The 18,717-nt window shown below is 39.9% G+C and overlaps 1 protein-coding gene across 2 annotated transcripts in view; it reads left to right on the forward strand.

Annotated features, from left to right (window-relative positions):
- SLC49A4 (solute carrier family 49 member 4) overlaps positions 1-18,717 on the forward strand; it is a 153,391-nt gene that overhangs the window by 39,370 nt on the left and 95,304 nt on the right. For both annotated transcript variants that reach the window (XM_043524878.1, XM_037912036.2), the window contains one exon: positions 10,952-11,045. In XM_043524878.1, the coding sequence (XP_043380813.1) occupies positions 10,952-11,045 (94 nt within the window). The remainder of the gene's footprint in view (positions 1-10,951; positions 11,046-18,717) is intronic.

An 18,717-nucleotide genomic window follows, 5' to 3' on the forward strand; every position in this document is an offset into this window, starting at 1 on the left:
TCTGATAGAAGTGAGAGTGACTACACACCTCACTGTTTTCAGAGTAAAACGTAGAACAAGGGCTGTTCAAAATTTTTGTGTCAATTATTTTTCAGTGGAAATTTGTATTATTATTATTATTATTATTATTATTATTATTATTATTATTATTTTTTTTTTTTGCAAAAGTCTGCTATGAAAACTTTCAATTTTTTATCCCAAAAGTGAACATCTGAAAATGGAAATATTTTGATTTGCAAATGTTGCCTCATGGAAGTTTTAATCTGGTTGCTAATTCTTCTCTATGGGTCTGGCTTCCTGATTAGACTTCATTTTCCATGATGTACCCTTTCCCTCTCCAAGAGAGGAGTCTGTGGTGTATCTTGGGAGATGTAATCCAACCACAGAACCCAGTGTGTACATGAAAATGGGAGCATGAGGCATCCTACCTGCAGCTCCGATGAGGCACTGAAGCAGCATTTCCAAATCAAAGTAAAATGGTTTTTTGCAGCTCAGTTTTTTTCGGTATTCGAATTTCCACCAAAATATTGACATTTTCCATGGAAAAATCAGACACAATTTTCAGCAGAGGAAAACTCACGTTTTGATCAGCTGTACGTGGAACTCTTTTCTTCAGTTTAGCTTTCCCACAGCCACAATAGAAGCCACAAATGAAGAAAGGTAGAAGACTGTGGTAGTAAAAGAGGGAGAACAAAAACAAACAAGGCTGCTTCAGGGGAAGGAAGGCATTAGACTGCATGTGCCACGACAATATAAATGTTTAATGACAATGCATACCTTTTATATTGTAATGGTGGGGTTTTCTATTAGATATTCAGGAACTACAGGCATAAATATGGTGTAAATACTTAGCTAGCTAGAAAGAAAACTTGATGTTCTTTTCAAGTAATGTCCCTGTGGGTGCTCCACTTGTAGATGCGGCAGTGCCCCCTGTGCCTGGGATCAGAAATCTTCATAAGCAGCGCTCGTCGGACTGCACGTGTGCACCTCCCCACTCTCGTGCTGTGCGCAGGATGTATATATAGCTCTGTGTGGTCCAACCGTCCACAGTTCCTTCTCTACTGCCTTTGATTTGGGACGGAATCCACAGCAGAGCCCACTTCTCCAATTCCCTTACTAGGTAGTGCTCTAGCTATTAGTGTAATGTATTTAGTATCCTCTTCTCATTCTTTCTTTCTTCTATCTTTAAAAAAATTCTTGTTGTTGTTTTAACTTTACCTTCACAGTTATTTCATAGCTTAGGTTTCCGTTTCCCTGATTCCTGCCCTTCCCGACAAGGAAGCTTTTTCCTTCATCCTTATGCCCAGATCCCTGTGGTTTAAGAGATGCATTTCTTGTGGGCCTGCCTTCCTGGTAACAGACGGCCACCCGCAGTGCATTTGCTGTCTGGGAGAGGGACACGTTCCACAAAAGTGTTCCCACTGCCTTGGCCTGAAACCCAGAGCCAGAAAGACCGGGACATTAGATTAATACGTCTCCTCATGGAGAAATCGCTGCAACTGGCATTGCACCGGGGCCTGGTTTCTTCCGCAGAGAGGCCTTCACATTCTGCCAGGTCATCTGCTGATCCTAACTCCCCACGTCCCCCGAAGAGAAAGTTTTCTCTTTCTCACTCAGATGAAAAGAAACGGGCTCCCTCCTCACACTTTGAGGCACAGCCCACGAGAACACCATTCCCAGCGAGGTCTGTTGCTTCAACATCATCTGATAAGGGGACACAGCTCCTGGGCCTGTTAGAATATCCTTGATACCGACGTGAAGAAACGATCTAAAGATCCTAACTGGGCAGACTTACAGCCCTCGGCACAGTTTCCCAACTCTGGGCAGTGAGATAGGCCAACTTCAGGAGCTACAGCAATGACAAAAATGCTGGCACTGGTGCTTTTCCGACACCGATAAAACAGTCAGCACCGGGCAAGAATCTGGCACCATCTTCAGACGCTTCAGGAGAATACACTCTTCGTCACCGAGTCATACACTGGCACAGATGATGCTCTCTTCCCCCCGCCATCCCTCCAAGACTTTAGATATCCTAAAGATCTGCTGGAATCTGACACTTCTGAATCTTCACTCCTTCAGTGACCTCCCCCCACTTCCACCCTCCTCTCTGGACTCAAAACACTCCTCCCTTTCTCCACCAAGGATGGCACCTCCCTTCCCCAGTGATGAGAAGGAAGAGGAAGGCTCCATCGCTCCCTCATCTACCAAGCAAATCACAGCTGCTCAGCCTCACTATCCACAATCCACATCTGGTCCACAGTCTTGACATGGACCACCCTGGATGCAGTCAAATTTCCACTCCCCCAACACTGGCCATATTGGGACCCTTAGACCATGTACAGGGCACAGTTTGGAAACCCTCCCAAGAAGCAAAGCTGGAGACCTATACCTCTTCCTTCTCCATTAGTTTCTCACTCTCCGGAGGTTGAACCCCTGCCTGTACCAACTGAAGAAGAGGAACGGGAAGAGGACTCTCCACCAGCACTACGTTTTTCGTCCTCCTCCTCTGACAAGGCTGTCATGCCTCCACCTCCTACATCTGCTGACAATTTCAGACATTTTCAGGACTTATCATAGATTCCTTTGGAGGAAGTCAAGGACCAGCAGCATAAGCTGATTGATATATTCCACACATCCTCTTCCTCTGAGTTCACACTACCAATCAGTGAGGCTCTTCTCAATCCTTAGAAGCTGCTCTGGCAGACCCAGCGTTCATCCCTCCAACCTGCAGATATGCTGACAAAAAATATTATGTTCCGGCGAAGGATGCGGAATTTCTATTCTCACCCCAAATTCTTTAGTGATTAATGCAGTGCAAGAGAGAGGCCGTCAATACCAATGGTATGTTAGTTATCCAGACGGGTTAGAAATGCCTAGACTTATTTGGACGTAAAGCATGTTCATCAGCCATGCTACAATTTAGAATCTCCAGCTGAGCTCTCATGACTAAGTATAAATTACCTGAACTGCTCTAAATTGGAGGAACTCTGTCATGACCTGCTGGAGGCCAAGAAAGAGCAATTCCAGTTCTTAGTATCTGAAGGACACCTCCTAGCCTGTAAAGCCTTGCAAGCCTCTCTGCAGACACCACTGCCTGATCCATTGCAACTGCTGTGGTCATGAGGCATGCATCATGGCTCCACCTCCTGGGTTTTCCATAGGAGGTACAAACTGTGATAGAGGATGTACCTTTTGAGGGCCAGAAACTATTCTTGGAGTGCATGGATGATTCTCTGCACTCCCTTAAAGATTCCCAAGCTACACTCCTATCTCTTGGCATTTACATGCCTGAGCCGAAGAGACGCCCGGGGAAATATCTCCTCCCGCGATCATGACCACAGCAGTACCCCTCGATGGCACTGTGACACCCAGAACCGAAGACAAAGATCTCCTACCAAATGTGGACAGACTGCTCCTTAAAGGGCTACCTCTCATGCACCCCCACCAAAGTAACACTTTTGAAGGTGTGGTCGAGACCTCGAGAAGCCTCCCCCTATTCCAGTCATTCCCACCATCTTCAACGTTCCACGAGTTTGGTGACTGACTAACTTAATTTTTCCCATCGGGGAGACTAATCACCTTGGACAAGTGGACTCTCAGGATAATCAAGGAAGGATACTCCATCCTCTTCCTATCTATTCTGCCGCGCCAACTCTCCTCCCCGTCTCTCTTCAAGGACCCCTCTCACTATTCCATTCTACAGGGAGAAATAAATCTTCATCTGCAACTGGGAACCATAGAACTGGTCCCTTCCCAGGAAATGGGACAGGGTTTCTACTCCACTGTTTCCTGATCCAGAAGAAATCTGGCAGCTGGTGACCCATCCTGGACCTTCGCAATCTAAACAAGTTTGTCAAACTGCAATGCTTCAAGATGGTTACCCTCTCCACTAGTATCCCAGCACTGGAACATTGGACAAGTTCTTAGCTCTCCAAGAAGCATACTTCCATATTACAATGTACCCCACCCACAGACGATATCTCCAATTCATTGTGGGCAACAACCACTACCAATACAAGGTACTGTCTTTCAGACTGTCCACAGCACCTCAGGTGTTCTCCAAGGTCCTTGTAGTAGTTGATGCCTACCTAAGGAAACAAGGAATCGTCATCTTCCCATATTTGTATGACTGTCTCCTCAAGGACCCATCCGAGACCAACATGCTCCGAGCTGTCCATATAACAATAGACCTGTTCCTGAAGCCAGGTCTCCCTGTGAACCTAGAAAAGTCCACTTTAATGCTGGTACAACAACTGGAATTCATTGACGCACAGTTGGATGCCATACAAGCCAGAGCCTTCCTACCACCTCACAGATTCTTGGCTATAGTAGATCTGGTATCTAACATAGGAGTTGGGGAGCACATCTCCACAATCTCACAGTGCAGGGCAGATGGTTGTTGACCGAATCCACCCTATACATCAACTCCTAAAACTATGAGTGGTCTGCAACACCTGCCAACATTTCCTCCCTCTACTGGTTATCCAGCACTGATATCCTCAGATAAACTGGTTGGTGCTTTCCACACACTGGAAATGAAAATCCAGTTTCACAGTAATATGCAGTGATTAAATGCTCAATCAGGCATATAAGTTTGGCAGCTAATAAAAGTCCTTGAAGCAAACAAATATTTTTATTATTGGTGCTTTTAACCTTCTCTTGGCAGATCCCCATTGACCACTGCACAGAGAGTTCATCCTTCAAAGTTACAGGAATGTGCCTATGCTCTTTTCATTTAGGGGCAGAGTTTTACTTTTGGAAGCGATGCTAGCCAAACAGGGATGCAGGAAACACTGAAGAGTAACTTTCTGTAATTTACTGCCAGTTTTTTTTTGTTTTGTTTTTTGTCTTGTTAAATTTATGAAGAAGAGCATCAGGCACAAAATACACTTATTTTTATATAGAGAGATTTTTTTAAATATCTCCTGCTGCACTTTCCCAATTAACTTAATCTTAGAATACTGACAAAATAAAGAGTTTAAGAATTACTTTTTAAAAATGATTAAGTGTCTCTCATTTTGGGGCTTATGCTGCTACATAGTGTGGGAAGGAGGCTTGTTCTGAATAGATGATACAACTTAGATTGTAAGCTTTTTTGGGCAAGGAGGGTCTTTTCTGTTTGTACAGCGCCTAGCACAATGGGTCCTTGTCCATGACTAAGGCTCCTAGGAGCTACAGTAATGTAAATAATAGATTGCCCTACCCTAATTAAAATTATATTTTGTCAAAAAATGATACTGTGATGGTTATGTGAAAGCAAAATCTTTAAGAAAACTACTAGTTCATATTAAAAGGAAGTACATACATTAATATTTCTCTATTAATGTGTGTTTATTTTCCTAAAACACTACTTCTGAAATCACCCAATATAAGAAACACTAAATGACAAAAAGGTAAGCATCTGAGCCTCCCATTGTGTTTCTTTTTTCATCTTTTGGCCTCTCTTCACATTTAGATCTGTAATGTGATTTTTTGTTTGTTTGTAACTAACTAGAGATGCAGCCACTTTTACTGGGTATATGAGACATTATCACGATTTAACTCACAGTAGTACATAGGAACCACAATCAAAAATAAGGGGTCCACAGTACTCAGCATTGTACAGACAGGTAACAAAAAGACAAGTCCTACCCCAGTGAGCTCACAATCCTCTTGGCAGACAGGATGCAACAGGTGGAAAAAAACAGACAAATGGAATTGGGAATGGGTTGGGAGGATGAGGTAAACAGTGAAATGCACAGAGTTTAGAAGAGAAGCCGAAATCTGAGCTCGCCGCTTGCCTAGCTAATGATGGACTGAAGTAATTTTTTGTTTTTGTTTTTTAGGCAACATGAGACATAGATTTAAGGGAGGTATTTAAGAGCATAAGGTGGTGGCTTTATGAATTTTAATAGGTTCTCTTCGTGTCCACAAAATAGCTTTTCAGACATCACAACTATGTTTGTGCATCGGCCCCTTTATCTCCCCCCCCCTTTTTTTACTATGCTACCAAACTGTAGTTGTACTGATGCATTCTGAGCAAGTCTGGGTACTTATCCAGTAGTGCCCTAGCCTTCATACACTCAGTCCACCAGCTATGTGGCATCAGCAGCACATGGGGCAATGTCCTCAGGGGTGTTCTACGGCAACGAAAACTGGGCAGAAGGCTGCTTAGCTAAACTGGTTATAAAACAGGGAAGTCCTATTTATGTTGCAAAACAAAGTGTGCTGAGTCCATTACATGAAGACAGCCATGTTCCAGCCTCTGTCTCTTGGCACAGGCAAGACACTGTTTGCTGCCACGGTTATTAACAGTATTTTAATCAGGTAGTGTGAGGAGAGAGAGTATTTAGAACCAGCCATGGTAGTAATTAATTACTAACTCAGTTAAAAGTTGTAATTGGCAGGGCCTTACCTTATATGCTCCTTGGGCTGTGGACCTCTGTCGTTATCTGTCTTGGGTAGTTCCGAGCACACTGTCAGTGATCGTAGTATGATATAATCTATACAGTTTAGGAACACTTAAGATGCTAATTGTGCACACATCAAAAAATGGTCATGTGTCTCTTTAACCTTGTCTACACTAGGAAAATTAGCTCTTGCTGGCAACAGGTATCAGAAATGGGTGCCGTTCAATGGTGCGCAGTGAAATTGTTTAGGTATACAGCAACTTTTTAGATGACAGATGAAACAATTTATTTTCTAAAAACCTACCCCAAGCAATTAATAAACCAGATACATGTGTTTTGGCAAATACTAGTAGTCGAATATAATGAAAGCTGAGAATATACAAATATGTGATTACCTAATCTTTCTGTTGAAACTGAAAATCCACTCTTCTATCTTTTTTTAAGAAACTCCAAGGTGTAGAAATCTGGTAAGCTGGACAGATACATAAGCAATTCCCTTTTGATGATCACTCAAGCCAATTTGGACAGGCATTTGCTGTGCTGAGTGCTGTATGTGAATGTCTTAATGCACTTTGAAGCTGAAAAAGACTGTTCCATCGTGGCAGTAGAGTAGGGAATAGTCAGAATGAAGGCATCTGACTTGTTGACCTCAGACAAGCAAAGTATGTAAATCCAGCATATGAATAGTTCCATACAAGTCCAAATTCAACTTTCCCTTGGAGCTGTTCTGAGTTGTACACAGCAAACAGTTCGGAGTGCAACTGACTAATATAAAAAATACTGAGGTAACGTACTTGCAGAGATATGAGACTATCAACTGGAAAATGTGTATGGAGCTCCTTGAATCTTTTTGGAGAGATTCAAGTTTCTCTACACTTTCGAATCATACTGACATCTGTTTGCTGACATTGTCAGTAACCTCAAAGAAGAGACGCTTACATGTTGCTTGGCCTTCTCTTGCTCTCTTTTCCTGAGGTTCAAGTGCATCTTGCTCTGACAGCTCTTTCCCAAACTTGTCGCTTTTGGTGAATTTATTCTGTCTCACGAATCTGCTGAATACAAAACCCAGTATTCTCCATCTTGGTTTGAAGAACATCAAATAACTCTCCTGTCACTTCAGATATGTCACTCCAGAGGCAAAGGAGAAACATAAACTGAAAATCATCAAGCATGGTCAGGAAAGTCTTGGCTGAGGTGAAAGACAAGCATTCCAATCTGCTGGATTTTGCACTACACTTTTGAAGAGTTCGATCAGAGCTTCTTTGCTCTGCTTAACAGTTTGTACAAGCCTTGAGTGAAAATTTCATCTTGTGGTACAAATAGAAGGCAGGCTTCGTTTAGATACGTTTCAAAGAAGTTCAGCTTGCTTTGGAGATCAAGAGAAAAATGAAGATATTCCTTCTAAATTTTTGAAAAGAATCAGTCATTCTCTGATACTGTATGCTGCAAAACTGAGGGCAGGATTTAAAAAATGAGCATAGCAATAAACAAGAAGTGCACAGGGGAACTTTTCACAAATGTGTTTCTGAAGCTCACTTATCTGACCTCCAGTTACTGCTGCACCATCGTATGTCTGAGCTACCAACTTGTCACTGAATGTAAACTTCTGGCACACCATTTCAACATAGTGATAAAGGCTAGCTGCAGTTCAATTGTTGCTAACTTCAGGAAAACCAACCAAGCGTTCTGTAGCATCACCATTCTTGCTCACATAATGCAGTGTAGTCGAAAGCTGAGACTTATTGGCGATACCTGAGGTTTCGTCCAGTAAAATAACAAATGGCGTTCCTCAATTTCTTTGACAATGACATTAAAGCGGACATTAGTTACTGCTTTGATGAGGTCATTTTGAATTCTGTTTGATGTTCCCAAAAAAACAGTAGAGGTTTCCAGATGCTGCTTGAGTAAATGATTGAACTCACTGACTAATTCTAAGATTTTTACATAACTGCTCTGTCTCAGAGAATCATCTGATTTGTTATGGCCATGAAATGCCAGCTCTTGTTCTCCAAGATGACCTACAACGCAAATTAGTTGTTGTCAGAATCAGGCTATTTAGCAAATTATTTCATGTGTTGTTTCACAGCAATTCTCTGTTGCTCATCTAAGTGAAGATCAGTGGAAGCTTGTCCCAGTGTTTGTAACTGTATACAGGGTGCTAGGTGTTTCTGGCTATTTCATGATGTCTACATTTTGTACATTATTAGGTCATTGTATCATGCCTTATTCCATGCTTTCTTTTCCTTGACAAAAAAGTAGACAGGGCCAGCATTATAGCTTGTTTCTGCACACCTACAGATCCATTCACATTTATACATTGCTTCGCTGAAATGTGGTTTCATATCTTTTCCTGCTTTTCTGTAAGAACTCACTAATTGCAATTTTGGTTTTGACCATCCATTTACTATTATTTGTTTTAATTATTTAGTTACTTGCACTAAATTAACTAATTTTGTACTAAACTGATTAAGAGTTTAAGCCACTAGCTTTGGTCTGTCATAGATGATTCATTTGTACACTTGCATGCTTTATATATTCAATTGTACTCTTGCAGTGGGAGTTCTCTCTGGCTTGGTCTCAGCGGTAGGATAGTACTGGTGAGGAAAACATAGTAACAGTGATCACTGCCATCCCCTTCCTGGGCATACTTGATATTCTCTTTATTTTCCACACTTGTGTTTTGCCATTAATGAGACAGTATTCCAGCAACCTGCGTGGAACTTTAATCTATGCCTTCGGCTTTTACAGAGAAATAATGTTTTGTAAAGTGCTGGCTAGTCAGAGTATATGGTACAGAACAGAAGAACATATGAAACAGAAGCATATAAAAAGGCATTTTTCAAGGATGCACTTTAAAACAGGAAAAGGATCAGGTGTGCTAATGAAGTGGAAATAGTAGGGGGGACATCTTGGTTTTAAGCACCATAAATATTTAAGTAGATTTTGTTTTAGAAAACAGTAAAGTTTCAAATTAATTATGTATATAACTATCTAGGGGCTTTGTTTAACATGGCAGTTGTGCATATAATTTGTCTATAGTGTGCTATATGAATTTCTATGTTCCTCTGTCAACAAGTAAATTTAACAGAACTTGGCTAGTGGCTACCACTGACTGACTGCTGCTTATCTTGGTCCCACTCTCCAGCACATACCTAATGTATTCAGTTACACATTTGCATGCCTGATGTTCCACAAAATGGTGTCCTCCACGCAGTGTTTCCTTGCATGTGTGGTACAAGCTAGGTCACACTGTGTGGAGGATTGATTTTAAAATGGCGTCTTCCATGCTCCTTTGGACAAGGGGTCTGGGCAGAATTGCAATGCATGCAATACGTTGCATGCATGGATGGCACACCCCAGTGCAACTGAACCAGGGCTGGACTTAGTTAACCGCACTGGTAGATAAGAACAAACAATGTTCAGTTGTAGTTCAGAAATGGTGAGTAAGCCCAGGATTTCTGCAAGTTTACAGAAAGGGGGTTTAGAGCAAGAAGCATTTATTAATATTTCTTATTTGCCTATTAGTATTTCAGCTGTTTTAAGTTTCATGTAATTGAATAATTTAGATTTTTTTTTTATTCCACTAGTCTGTGCTCCCTGTGACACAGAAATCCTGCCAAATGTAATGCTTTCTTTTGCTGAGAATTAACTACAAGTTGTATGGCCATATAGATATGAAATGTATGGCCACATAAATATGAAATGTACAAATGCTGTTTCATTGGATGTATGCCATATTTCATAAGGCTATCGAGATTTAACTCTTGTCAAGGTATATCCATTTTTCTTCTGTTTACTGATGACAGAAACGCATCATCATTAGTAGTTGGCAAATGAAATTACAGCACTAAAGATGAAGTTGTTTCTGATCTAGCAGCTTCACAATCCTGAATCACAGATTTGGAGGGAAAAATATTTAAGGAATCAATCAATTGTAACTTATTTTTTTAGAAATGTGTTATACACACAACCTCTGACAACTTGATCTGAACACATCAAAAACTTCTCTTCATTGCAAGTACTGCAAAGAAGGCAGATTTTTCCAGGGAATAATTTATTTCTTCAAGGTGAAATGTAAATCTGCTTTATGAAAGAATGTAGCAAACCTCCCACCCCACTCCCCAAATCTCACTACTTCATTTAGTGTTCAAAAAACAATGTGTGGGGTCCATTTCTCCCTCTATATATGTAGTCCAGAGATTATTAGATTTCAGATCATGTTATTGCCTGACACTTCATAATGCATAATAAGGAACCTTCAGCATGAGCACCAGTGAAACTGTATAGTATTTTTCTTTTCTCAAGGTGCTTATGTATGATTGGCCCAGGTCCTGCAAAAGGTTGGAGCTTGAATATAGAGAGGTCTGTATTTTACAATGTGAAGTCATGGTTGATATCTATAATAACAAAGCTTCATGGTTGTGTAGGTATTTATGAAAAAGATGGCATGTCAAGAAGCAATTTCAGGCTGCATGTATGTGAATGTGTTCAGCTTCATTCTTAGCATTATTGCTGCTTTATTTTTAAAAATTGTAATATATTGCCATTTTTGTTTGTCTTAGGTCTCCGGGTAACAGTGTTGTTAACATCCTCCCTCATGGTGTTAGGAGCTGGCCTAAGATGTATACCACTGTCAGACCTAACAATAAGAAAAAAGTAAGTGGAGAATGAATATATATATATATATATTTTTGGCGTGTTTTAAATGTCCCTGTTTTCGCTGCTGTTCCAATGCACAGTAATGTCAACACAGGTTTTCCGTATCAGACTCTGATATGTAGAAATACCCATTAAATTTAAACTAGCTGTAATACTTTTTAATTTGTTTCTCAGAATCGATTTTAGCATAATTCTTTTACATGGTATCTGAGGATTGCAAAGCACTTTATGAACTTCAGTTAATTAAGCCTCACCGCACCCCTGTGAAGATAAGCATTAATCTTAGTTTTACATATGAGAAAACTGAGGTATAGAGAGGTTAAGAAACTTGTCCAAGATCATACAGTTAATCGTTCCACATGAAATAAAAATACAGTATTTATTTGCAAATGTTAAATAAGTAGCTTACATTTTACGTATTGGACTTCTGAGGTCAAGCACTGAGGCAAATGAACTAATATGAAAGTGCCCCCTTGCATACAGTATATTACAACTGTAATTCCTAGGAAATTTATATTTTAAAATTACTTGCTTTCTATGTTTTTGAAACGTGTCCTTAGCACATGGGCAATGTCAGAGTTGGGAATAGAAAGTAGTACCTTAATAAAGCCACATAAATCCAAACTGTTCAGTTGTGCCTTTCTTTAGAATGTCTTGAATTTGGAAGCCTGTCCATAGTACTGGATACAAGTCCTATTTTTATGGTCATGCTAAATGACCATTTGTTGTTCAGCCATCTTTATTTGTCTGTATTTATACACTCTTGCCAATAAGAGGCAGCATAGTAATACATCTATACAATACATTTCTTTTTCTTTAGAAAAGTATAGTAGCATTGACTCTTGAGTATTTGTGTGTGTGTGTATCTTATTATCTAGAAAAGAAGTTAATTTTAAAGGATTTTTTGGTCTGGAAGTGTCTCCTTGCTTTAGAAACTCAGTGGTGTATTTAACCTCGTGTCTCTTTGCTTTCAATAATAGGAGCAGGACAGTTGACTTTCTCTAGGACCACATGTATTTGCTCTTTGTGGATCATTCAGCAGAGAACAATGAAATAAAAGGAACTTTTTTAATTCTCCTAGCCTTGCTCCTGAATTTCAGCCAGCCTCATGCTAGTGCAGAGTACTTGCATTGCTCCAAAATGAAATATCAATGTGGAAACTTTTTTGCTGAGGAAAGAACAGTGGCTTTTATTTTTGAAATGCCATGTACATTGTAGGGCAGAGATTTACAGACTGCAAATCAGGTAAGTTGTAAAGAGAGAGTTGGATGGTTCTGGGGACAGCTAATGAGATGAGACATCTAGGTTATTGATTCTAACTGAGACCAGGTCAGTAGTGAGTAAAGTTACCATAACCTGATGACTAGTTTAATGACCTAGTGTAATGTGTTGATGATTTCATTCCAATTCTCCTATGACAATTATGTATATTACAGAAACCATAGGTACCTCTGATATTAACCATCTTTGTTGCTAGTTGCAGCGGGTTATTCAAGGATTGAAAGGGCTGTGAAGTGAGGTTGAAGCATTTTGTCAAGGCAGCATGGGGGGGAGTTCTTGCTGATTGCCCATGCTGTACCTGTTATGTGGATGTGTAGCTGTACTCAGTCTACAGCTCTGTCAATCCTGTATCTCTCACCAGCACCAAAAATTAAATATTACAAAAATGTGTGAAATAGTTTAAATGCAGTGGAGTGAAATATTTTGTACTCTTCCACCTTTAATCTGCTATAGTAGGGTTACAAAGCACGTAAGCACCAGAGATAATGTATTCTCAAACTGCAGGGTTGCTTGTGGAACAAGTTTCTTGAGAAGATCAGATTAATTAAATCAGCCTTTTTGAGTAAACTTTTCCACCATGTCCACAATGAAGGGAAGAGGGGGGAGAAAAAAACCCACTCCCTTATAGGTATTTTTTTTCACCAAGAGCCTCTTAAATTAGAGAAGGGAGAGCAGCTGAAGACTCAGTGAAGACCAGTAAGGACCTCATCATCCATATCTAATTTATCAGGGAAGCTCTTAGCTATTGTGGTGAGGTGTGCTACTGAAAACCAATAGATCGATCGGTAGCCTGAACAGAATCCTGATGGAGAAGGTTACTTATTTCATTTGTTTGTGCTGTGAAAATGTATATCATCTCTAATTGAAATTGATAAAATTGCTAACTATTTTGCCTGTTCTATCGAAGTAGAGAGGGGTTTTTTTTTAGGAATTACAGCTCTACCTATGGAAATAGTTTGAGCTTTTAGATTGTGTGATAAAAATATACACAGGATTAATTATTTCCCAACTGTGTGAAAAAAGGCTGTTCTTTTTATTGTAGATTTCTTGTGACAACATAACTGTTCACACTGTACATGTAGCTATCTGCTGTTAACTCTGCATTTTGAGGCAGAAGACTGAAAGCCAAGTTACATCACTTGAGAAATCTTTTATCCAGTAAAATTGTGCTTATTGAAGTAGGCATTCTTGGTTTATATCGTTTTTTGCTTTTTTAAATTTTGTAACAGTTGGCTGTGCCCTCAACTGTGTAGTTATTCCAAATACGTATGTACAGTGTGTATGGTAACGCCCATTGTTTCATGTTCTCTATATATATAAATCTCCCCACTGTATTTTCCACTGAATGCATCCGATGAAGTGAGCTGTAGCTCACGAAAGCTTATGCTCAAATAAATTTGTTAGTCTCTAAGGTGCCACAAGTACTCCTTTTCTTTTTAAGATTAACAGGTTATTCTTTGGCAATACTTGAATAGTTTGTTGTTCCACAAATAAAGCTGTCTTGAATTGAAGACTGATTTTCTTCTTTATAATGCCTATTTTAGAAGGTGGTATAAGTGAAATTCTTTTAAACATTTTTAAATATTCTGTAATGATATTATTACAGTCCAAGGAAGAAGCTATAGAAACATATGTAATGGTTACCTCTGGGAGAGTTGCAATGATGATATGATGAACAGAATTAGAAGAATGGTTTCTGGGTTTTTATTTTTATTTTTATTTTTTTTCAGTTTCGGCTTGGCCTTGTAGACTTTCCATCCCAAAAACTTTGGCAGCATAGTATTAAGGTTGCTCAAGCACATTTCCTATCAAAGCTGTCACTAAAAATCCAGGAGTTCCATCAACACTGACTCACATGCTTTACTACATAAACAGTATAATCCCCAAATATAGAGTCCACAACAAACTACTCAGTTCTAGTGTATAACCACCCACAATGTACATGTCCAATATCTCAAAGTCACACTCAAACAAAACTTAATACTGACCTCAGCTGACATGTGTCCTATATGCATAGGCGTAGTGGTAAAGTATGTAATGTGACTTGCATGTGAGAAAGTATGAAGTCAAAATTAAGTTTGTATCACTGAGGAATTACATTATGGATCTGTTCCAAGGGCAGCTGATCCTTCTGGTGAACCTACAAGAAGGGGATCTGAGTGCATTAGCAGGACTGTCAAACTAGGACTCCATGCCAAAGATTAATAAATCTAACAGAGGCTGGACTGAAGCTCCTGGATGAAATGGAGAGGTGTATATATATAGTGGCATGAGACTTGTGGACCCAGGGTACACAGTGGTGCTAAGGATTGGTGGTCTCTCACGCCTATGTAATTAGGATGTAGTAAATGTAATATCCATTATTACATTTAAAGAACAAAAAATCCTCCATTAAATTTATGTAGGCTCAGACCAGACACATCTAGACTTTCTCAGTCTGCTGTTGTAAGTGTCAGGGATATTATGGTAAATTTGTAAAATTGTAAAAAGGTTATTTAAACAAATTTCTAAATGTGATGAAAGCCTCCACATCTCTTATATGCATATTTAAATTGGGTTTCTTCTTATCTTTTCAGTTTGCATTGAATCTAAAATATTTGTGATTGATATGAACGCAAAATTTTCTCCATCCAGTAGACATCAATATTTATTCTACTTGTAAAAACAGACTAAAGAATTTTAAATTTTGTATGTAAAATGGAAATGCTCTGTGGATTTTCTTCTTTATTTTTGTTTCAGAAGTGTTTCAGTCCAGAAACACTTGTCTACAAAGGAAAAATTTTACCAGCTATGCTGGTGTAATTATACCCACATAGTTACACCAGAATAAATGTGTTTGCATGGACACACTTATAACTCTGTTAGTTTAATAGTGGCTTTTTTTAGATTAGCTTAGAACCCATCCAAAGTGACATAAACCAAATAGGGGAAAATGTGCTGTTACACTGGAATAACAGCATACACAGAGGGAGTTATACCAGTATAATTATATAGCTATAAATCACACCCTAGCTTATACAGGTATAGTTTGTCATGTAGATAAGCCCTAAGATCCTTCATGGTTGATTTGGATTTGAGTGTCAGTCTCAGGGCATGGAGGGTCATTAGAGAAAATTGAGCATTGGGCAATGCCTGCCTGTCTGAGGAGACATGGAGTTCTTCTGTGTTATAAACTTTACCTCTTGGAAACTTAGAGTACTGTGTAACAGGAAGGTGCAGTGTTTTACGGACAAGTGCCAACCATTTTATGTCTTAACTTCCAGGAGTGCTAAAATGCTTAATACAAAATAGTAATGTCCTCCTGTGAAGGTGATTGTTTTGTTTTTCAGGTTTGGGCTGTGGTGTGAGGCTCAACTCATAAATATTTTTACAAATTTACCATAATATCACTTCTTGATATTTGGAGAGAAGACTCCAAAGAAGTGCAGAGTATTATCCTATTCTTTTACATTTCTCCTCATATGGCAGCCCTTCCTTGAGACTTTGTTTCTTTATGCTGTGTCTCATGATTAGGCAATGACACAATTGTTTGTTTTTGGGCATGCAGCAACTCATGTCATATTGGGTCTTTTAAAATTTGTTCACATTTAGTGAGTTATAGGGTTTGAGAACATCTTTAATAGCACTGAAAGAAGAAAAATAAGGCTATTGAGCTGGGTTTGTTTAGTTTTCCCTCAGTAGTCTCTTAATAACAAACATTGAAAAGAAGCTTTCATTTCATATGGCCCCATCTTTCAAACTTGGATAAAGCTTTGACCAAAAAAACATTGAAAGCGTATAACAGCTATGATGGCTGTACAATAACATGGTGTTATGATGTGAGGATTTGAGTGAATTTGTCACTGTACTGTCAGGGGGTCTCGCTATACTGTTATGTTGTTGCCTTTTAACTGTCAGTATGTCTGACAGAGATGTCTTGTCTTGGCCTGATACTGTAGTGTTTGTTTCATTGCAAATCCTTGTCTTTGTCTTGGCAGGCTTTCAGCAATATTAGTTTAAAAGTAACTACACTTTTTCAATTATTTTAACTTTAAAAACAAAACCCATTGTTTTTTCACAACATTACTAGTTTTTTTTAACACAGGTAAGAGAAGAGATATACCCAGTTTTAGTATCTGAGAGATGTTCTGATCTGATGTGGGTCATTTCAAAGTCAGCTCATTCTCTAATAACATGATAGATTGTGATGAGGCTGCAATAAGAGCACACCGACTGCTCCCAGAACTTCTGCTTGGAGACATAAGAACCACCACCACAGGAGAGAAGCCAGAAGGAGGAACATCAATCGCTTGTATGACCCAGCAGCAGCATCCAGTATCCAGAAACTCTCACGGTCAAACCGCCCTAAGGCTATGAGAGAGATCCTCGTGTGACGGTGCTGCCCATGGGAGCCAGCTGAGGTCACTCAGTTAGGGTGAATTGCAAACAGAATGGGGCAAACAAACCCCAAATGCTGGTGGATATTTCAATACTTAGATTTACCAAGCCAGCACAAAACAGCTTCTATAGTACCTCACTGGTTACTCAGAAGTCCAAATAATGCAGTTCCCTTAAAGTACCCAGCCTCAGGCCTGCATCCAGGCACACATGTCAAACATATGATGATAAATTCTGAAAATCTTATTTCATCATATAAAAGAAAAGGTTCTCCTGACCCCAAAGGACCAAGCCTCAGACCCCGGTCAAATAATAACATAGATCTTACCCCAAATACACGCTTACAGTCAATTCTTATTAACTAAACTAAAATTTATTAAAAAAGAAAAGAGAGAGAGTGTTGGTTAAAAGATCAATATACATACAGACTTGCATTCAATTCTTGAGGTTCAGATACATGGCAGAGATGAGTTTGTAGTGGCCAAAAGTACTTTTAGAAATAGTCCATAGGTTATAGTCCAATGTCCATATTCAGGGTGACTCCAGTCAGTGACTGGGGATCTCAATCCTTGTGGCTTAAGGTTTCCCCCCTTGAAACCCAAAGCAGATCTGAGATGAAGAAGGATCGTGCCCCAAGGTTTTTATACATTTCCAGCAGCCTTTTGGCCTGAGAAAACAATAGGCTTAACTTTCCTTCTTCCAAACATCATGGCAATTAGCACAGGATAGTTTATCCATTAAACAATTCAGATACAGGTTATCACAACCTTCAAAGAGACATAGACAATAATACTGTTTCACTCAAGTGTCTTCCTAAATGTTAATAATCCTCTTTTGATCTTTGAATCAAAGCTGTAGCAATAGACAAGACTTGTTTGCTTACATCACAAGACCTGAACAAACATCTACCCTTCTATCTCTAACAATGCAGGCTTGCATTTCAAAGCTCTGTTTATTTACATATCTTCCTAACCAGTCTTTAAAGTTCGGCCATGGGTCAGGTCAGTCTGTGAGTTAATTTGAAATGAAAGTCACCTTTCAATGAGATATTATATTACACTCATAACGTCACACCTCGACAGGCCTTCATCTTACTGCGCAATCCCATCAGAGAGACTATTCTCATACTTCAAGGGTATGTTTAACCGTGTAGCTCAGAACGACGTGTAGCGTCCAGAGTGCCTTCATCCTCTACCTCATGTTGACTGTGCAGGGGACCTGGAACACAACTTTACATCACAGTAAGTAGAGACCAGACTTTCAAAGACCAAAAACACAGCCCCAGGAAAAGATGGCATTCGCTATCACGTCCTGAAAAAACAAGATCCCGGCTGCCTGGTATTAACTGCACTTTTCAACAAATGGAAACAATTCTGCCTTACTCCCAGCTCCTGGAAGAAGTCTGTGACAGTGCTCGTCTACAAGAAAGGCGAGCGAGATGACCCCAGCAACTGGAGACCTATCTCTCTCTGCTCCAGCATGTACAAACTGTATGCCAGCTGCCTCACGGCTAGGATAACAGACTGGTCAGTGAATGGAGGAGCCATCAGCTCCATCCAGAAAGGCTTAATGTCATGGGAAGGCTGCTATGAACACAATTTTGTCCTTCAGACTGCCATCAACACGGACAGGAGGGCACAGAGGCAATGTGCCTTAGTGTGGCTCAAGCTGACTAATGCTTTTGGATCAATGCCCCACCAGCACATTTTTGCCACTCTGCGAGAGTTTGGGATGCCTGAAAACTTTCTCCAACTGATCCAGGAACTTTATGAAGGCTGCACCACCACCATTCACTCCATGGAAGGAGAGCCGCCTGAAATTCCTATCCATAGTGGCGTGAAGCAAGGTTGTCCCCTCAGCCCCATTGTTTTCAACTTAGCCATGGAGCTGCTCATTCGAGCCATCTCCAGCGGGCTAGGAAGTTTCGACCTGTACAGCAACAGCCTGAATATCCCGGCCTTTGCAGACGATCTAGTCCTGATCACAGACAACCCCGAGTGTCTCCAACAAA

Source organism: Chelonia mydas, chromosome 11, assembly GCF_015237465.2.
Source record: "Chelonia mydas isolate rCheMyd1 chromosome 11, rCheMyd1.pri.v2, whole genome shotgun sequence".
Lineage (NCBI taxonomy): Eukaryota > Metazoa > Chordata > Testudines > Cheloniidae > Chelonia > Chelonia mydas.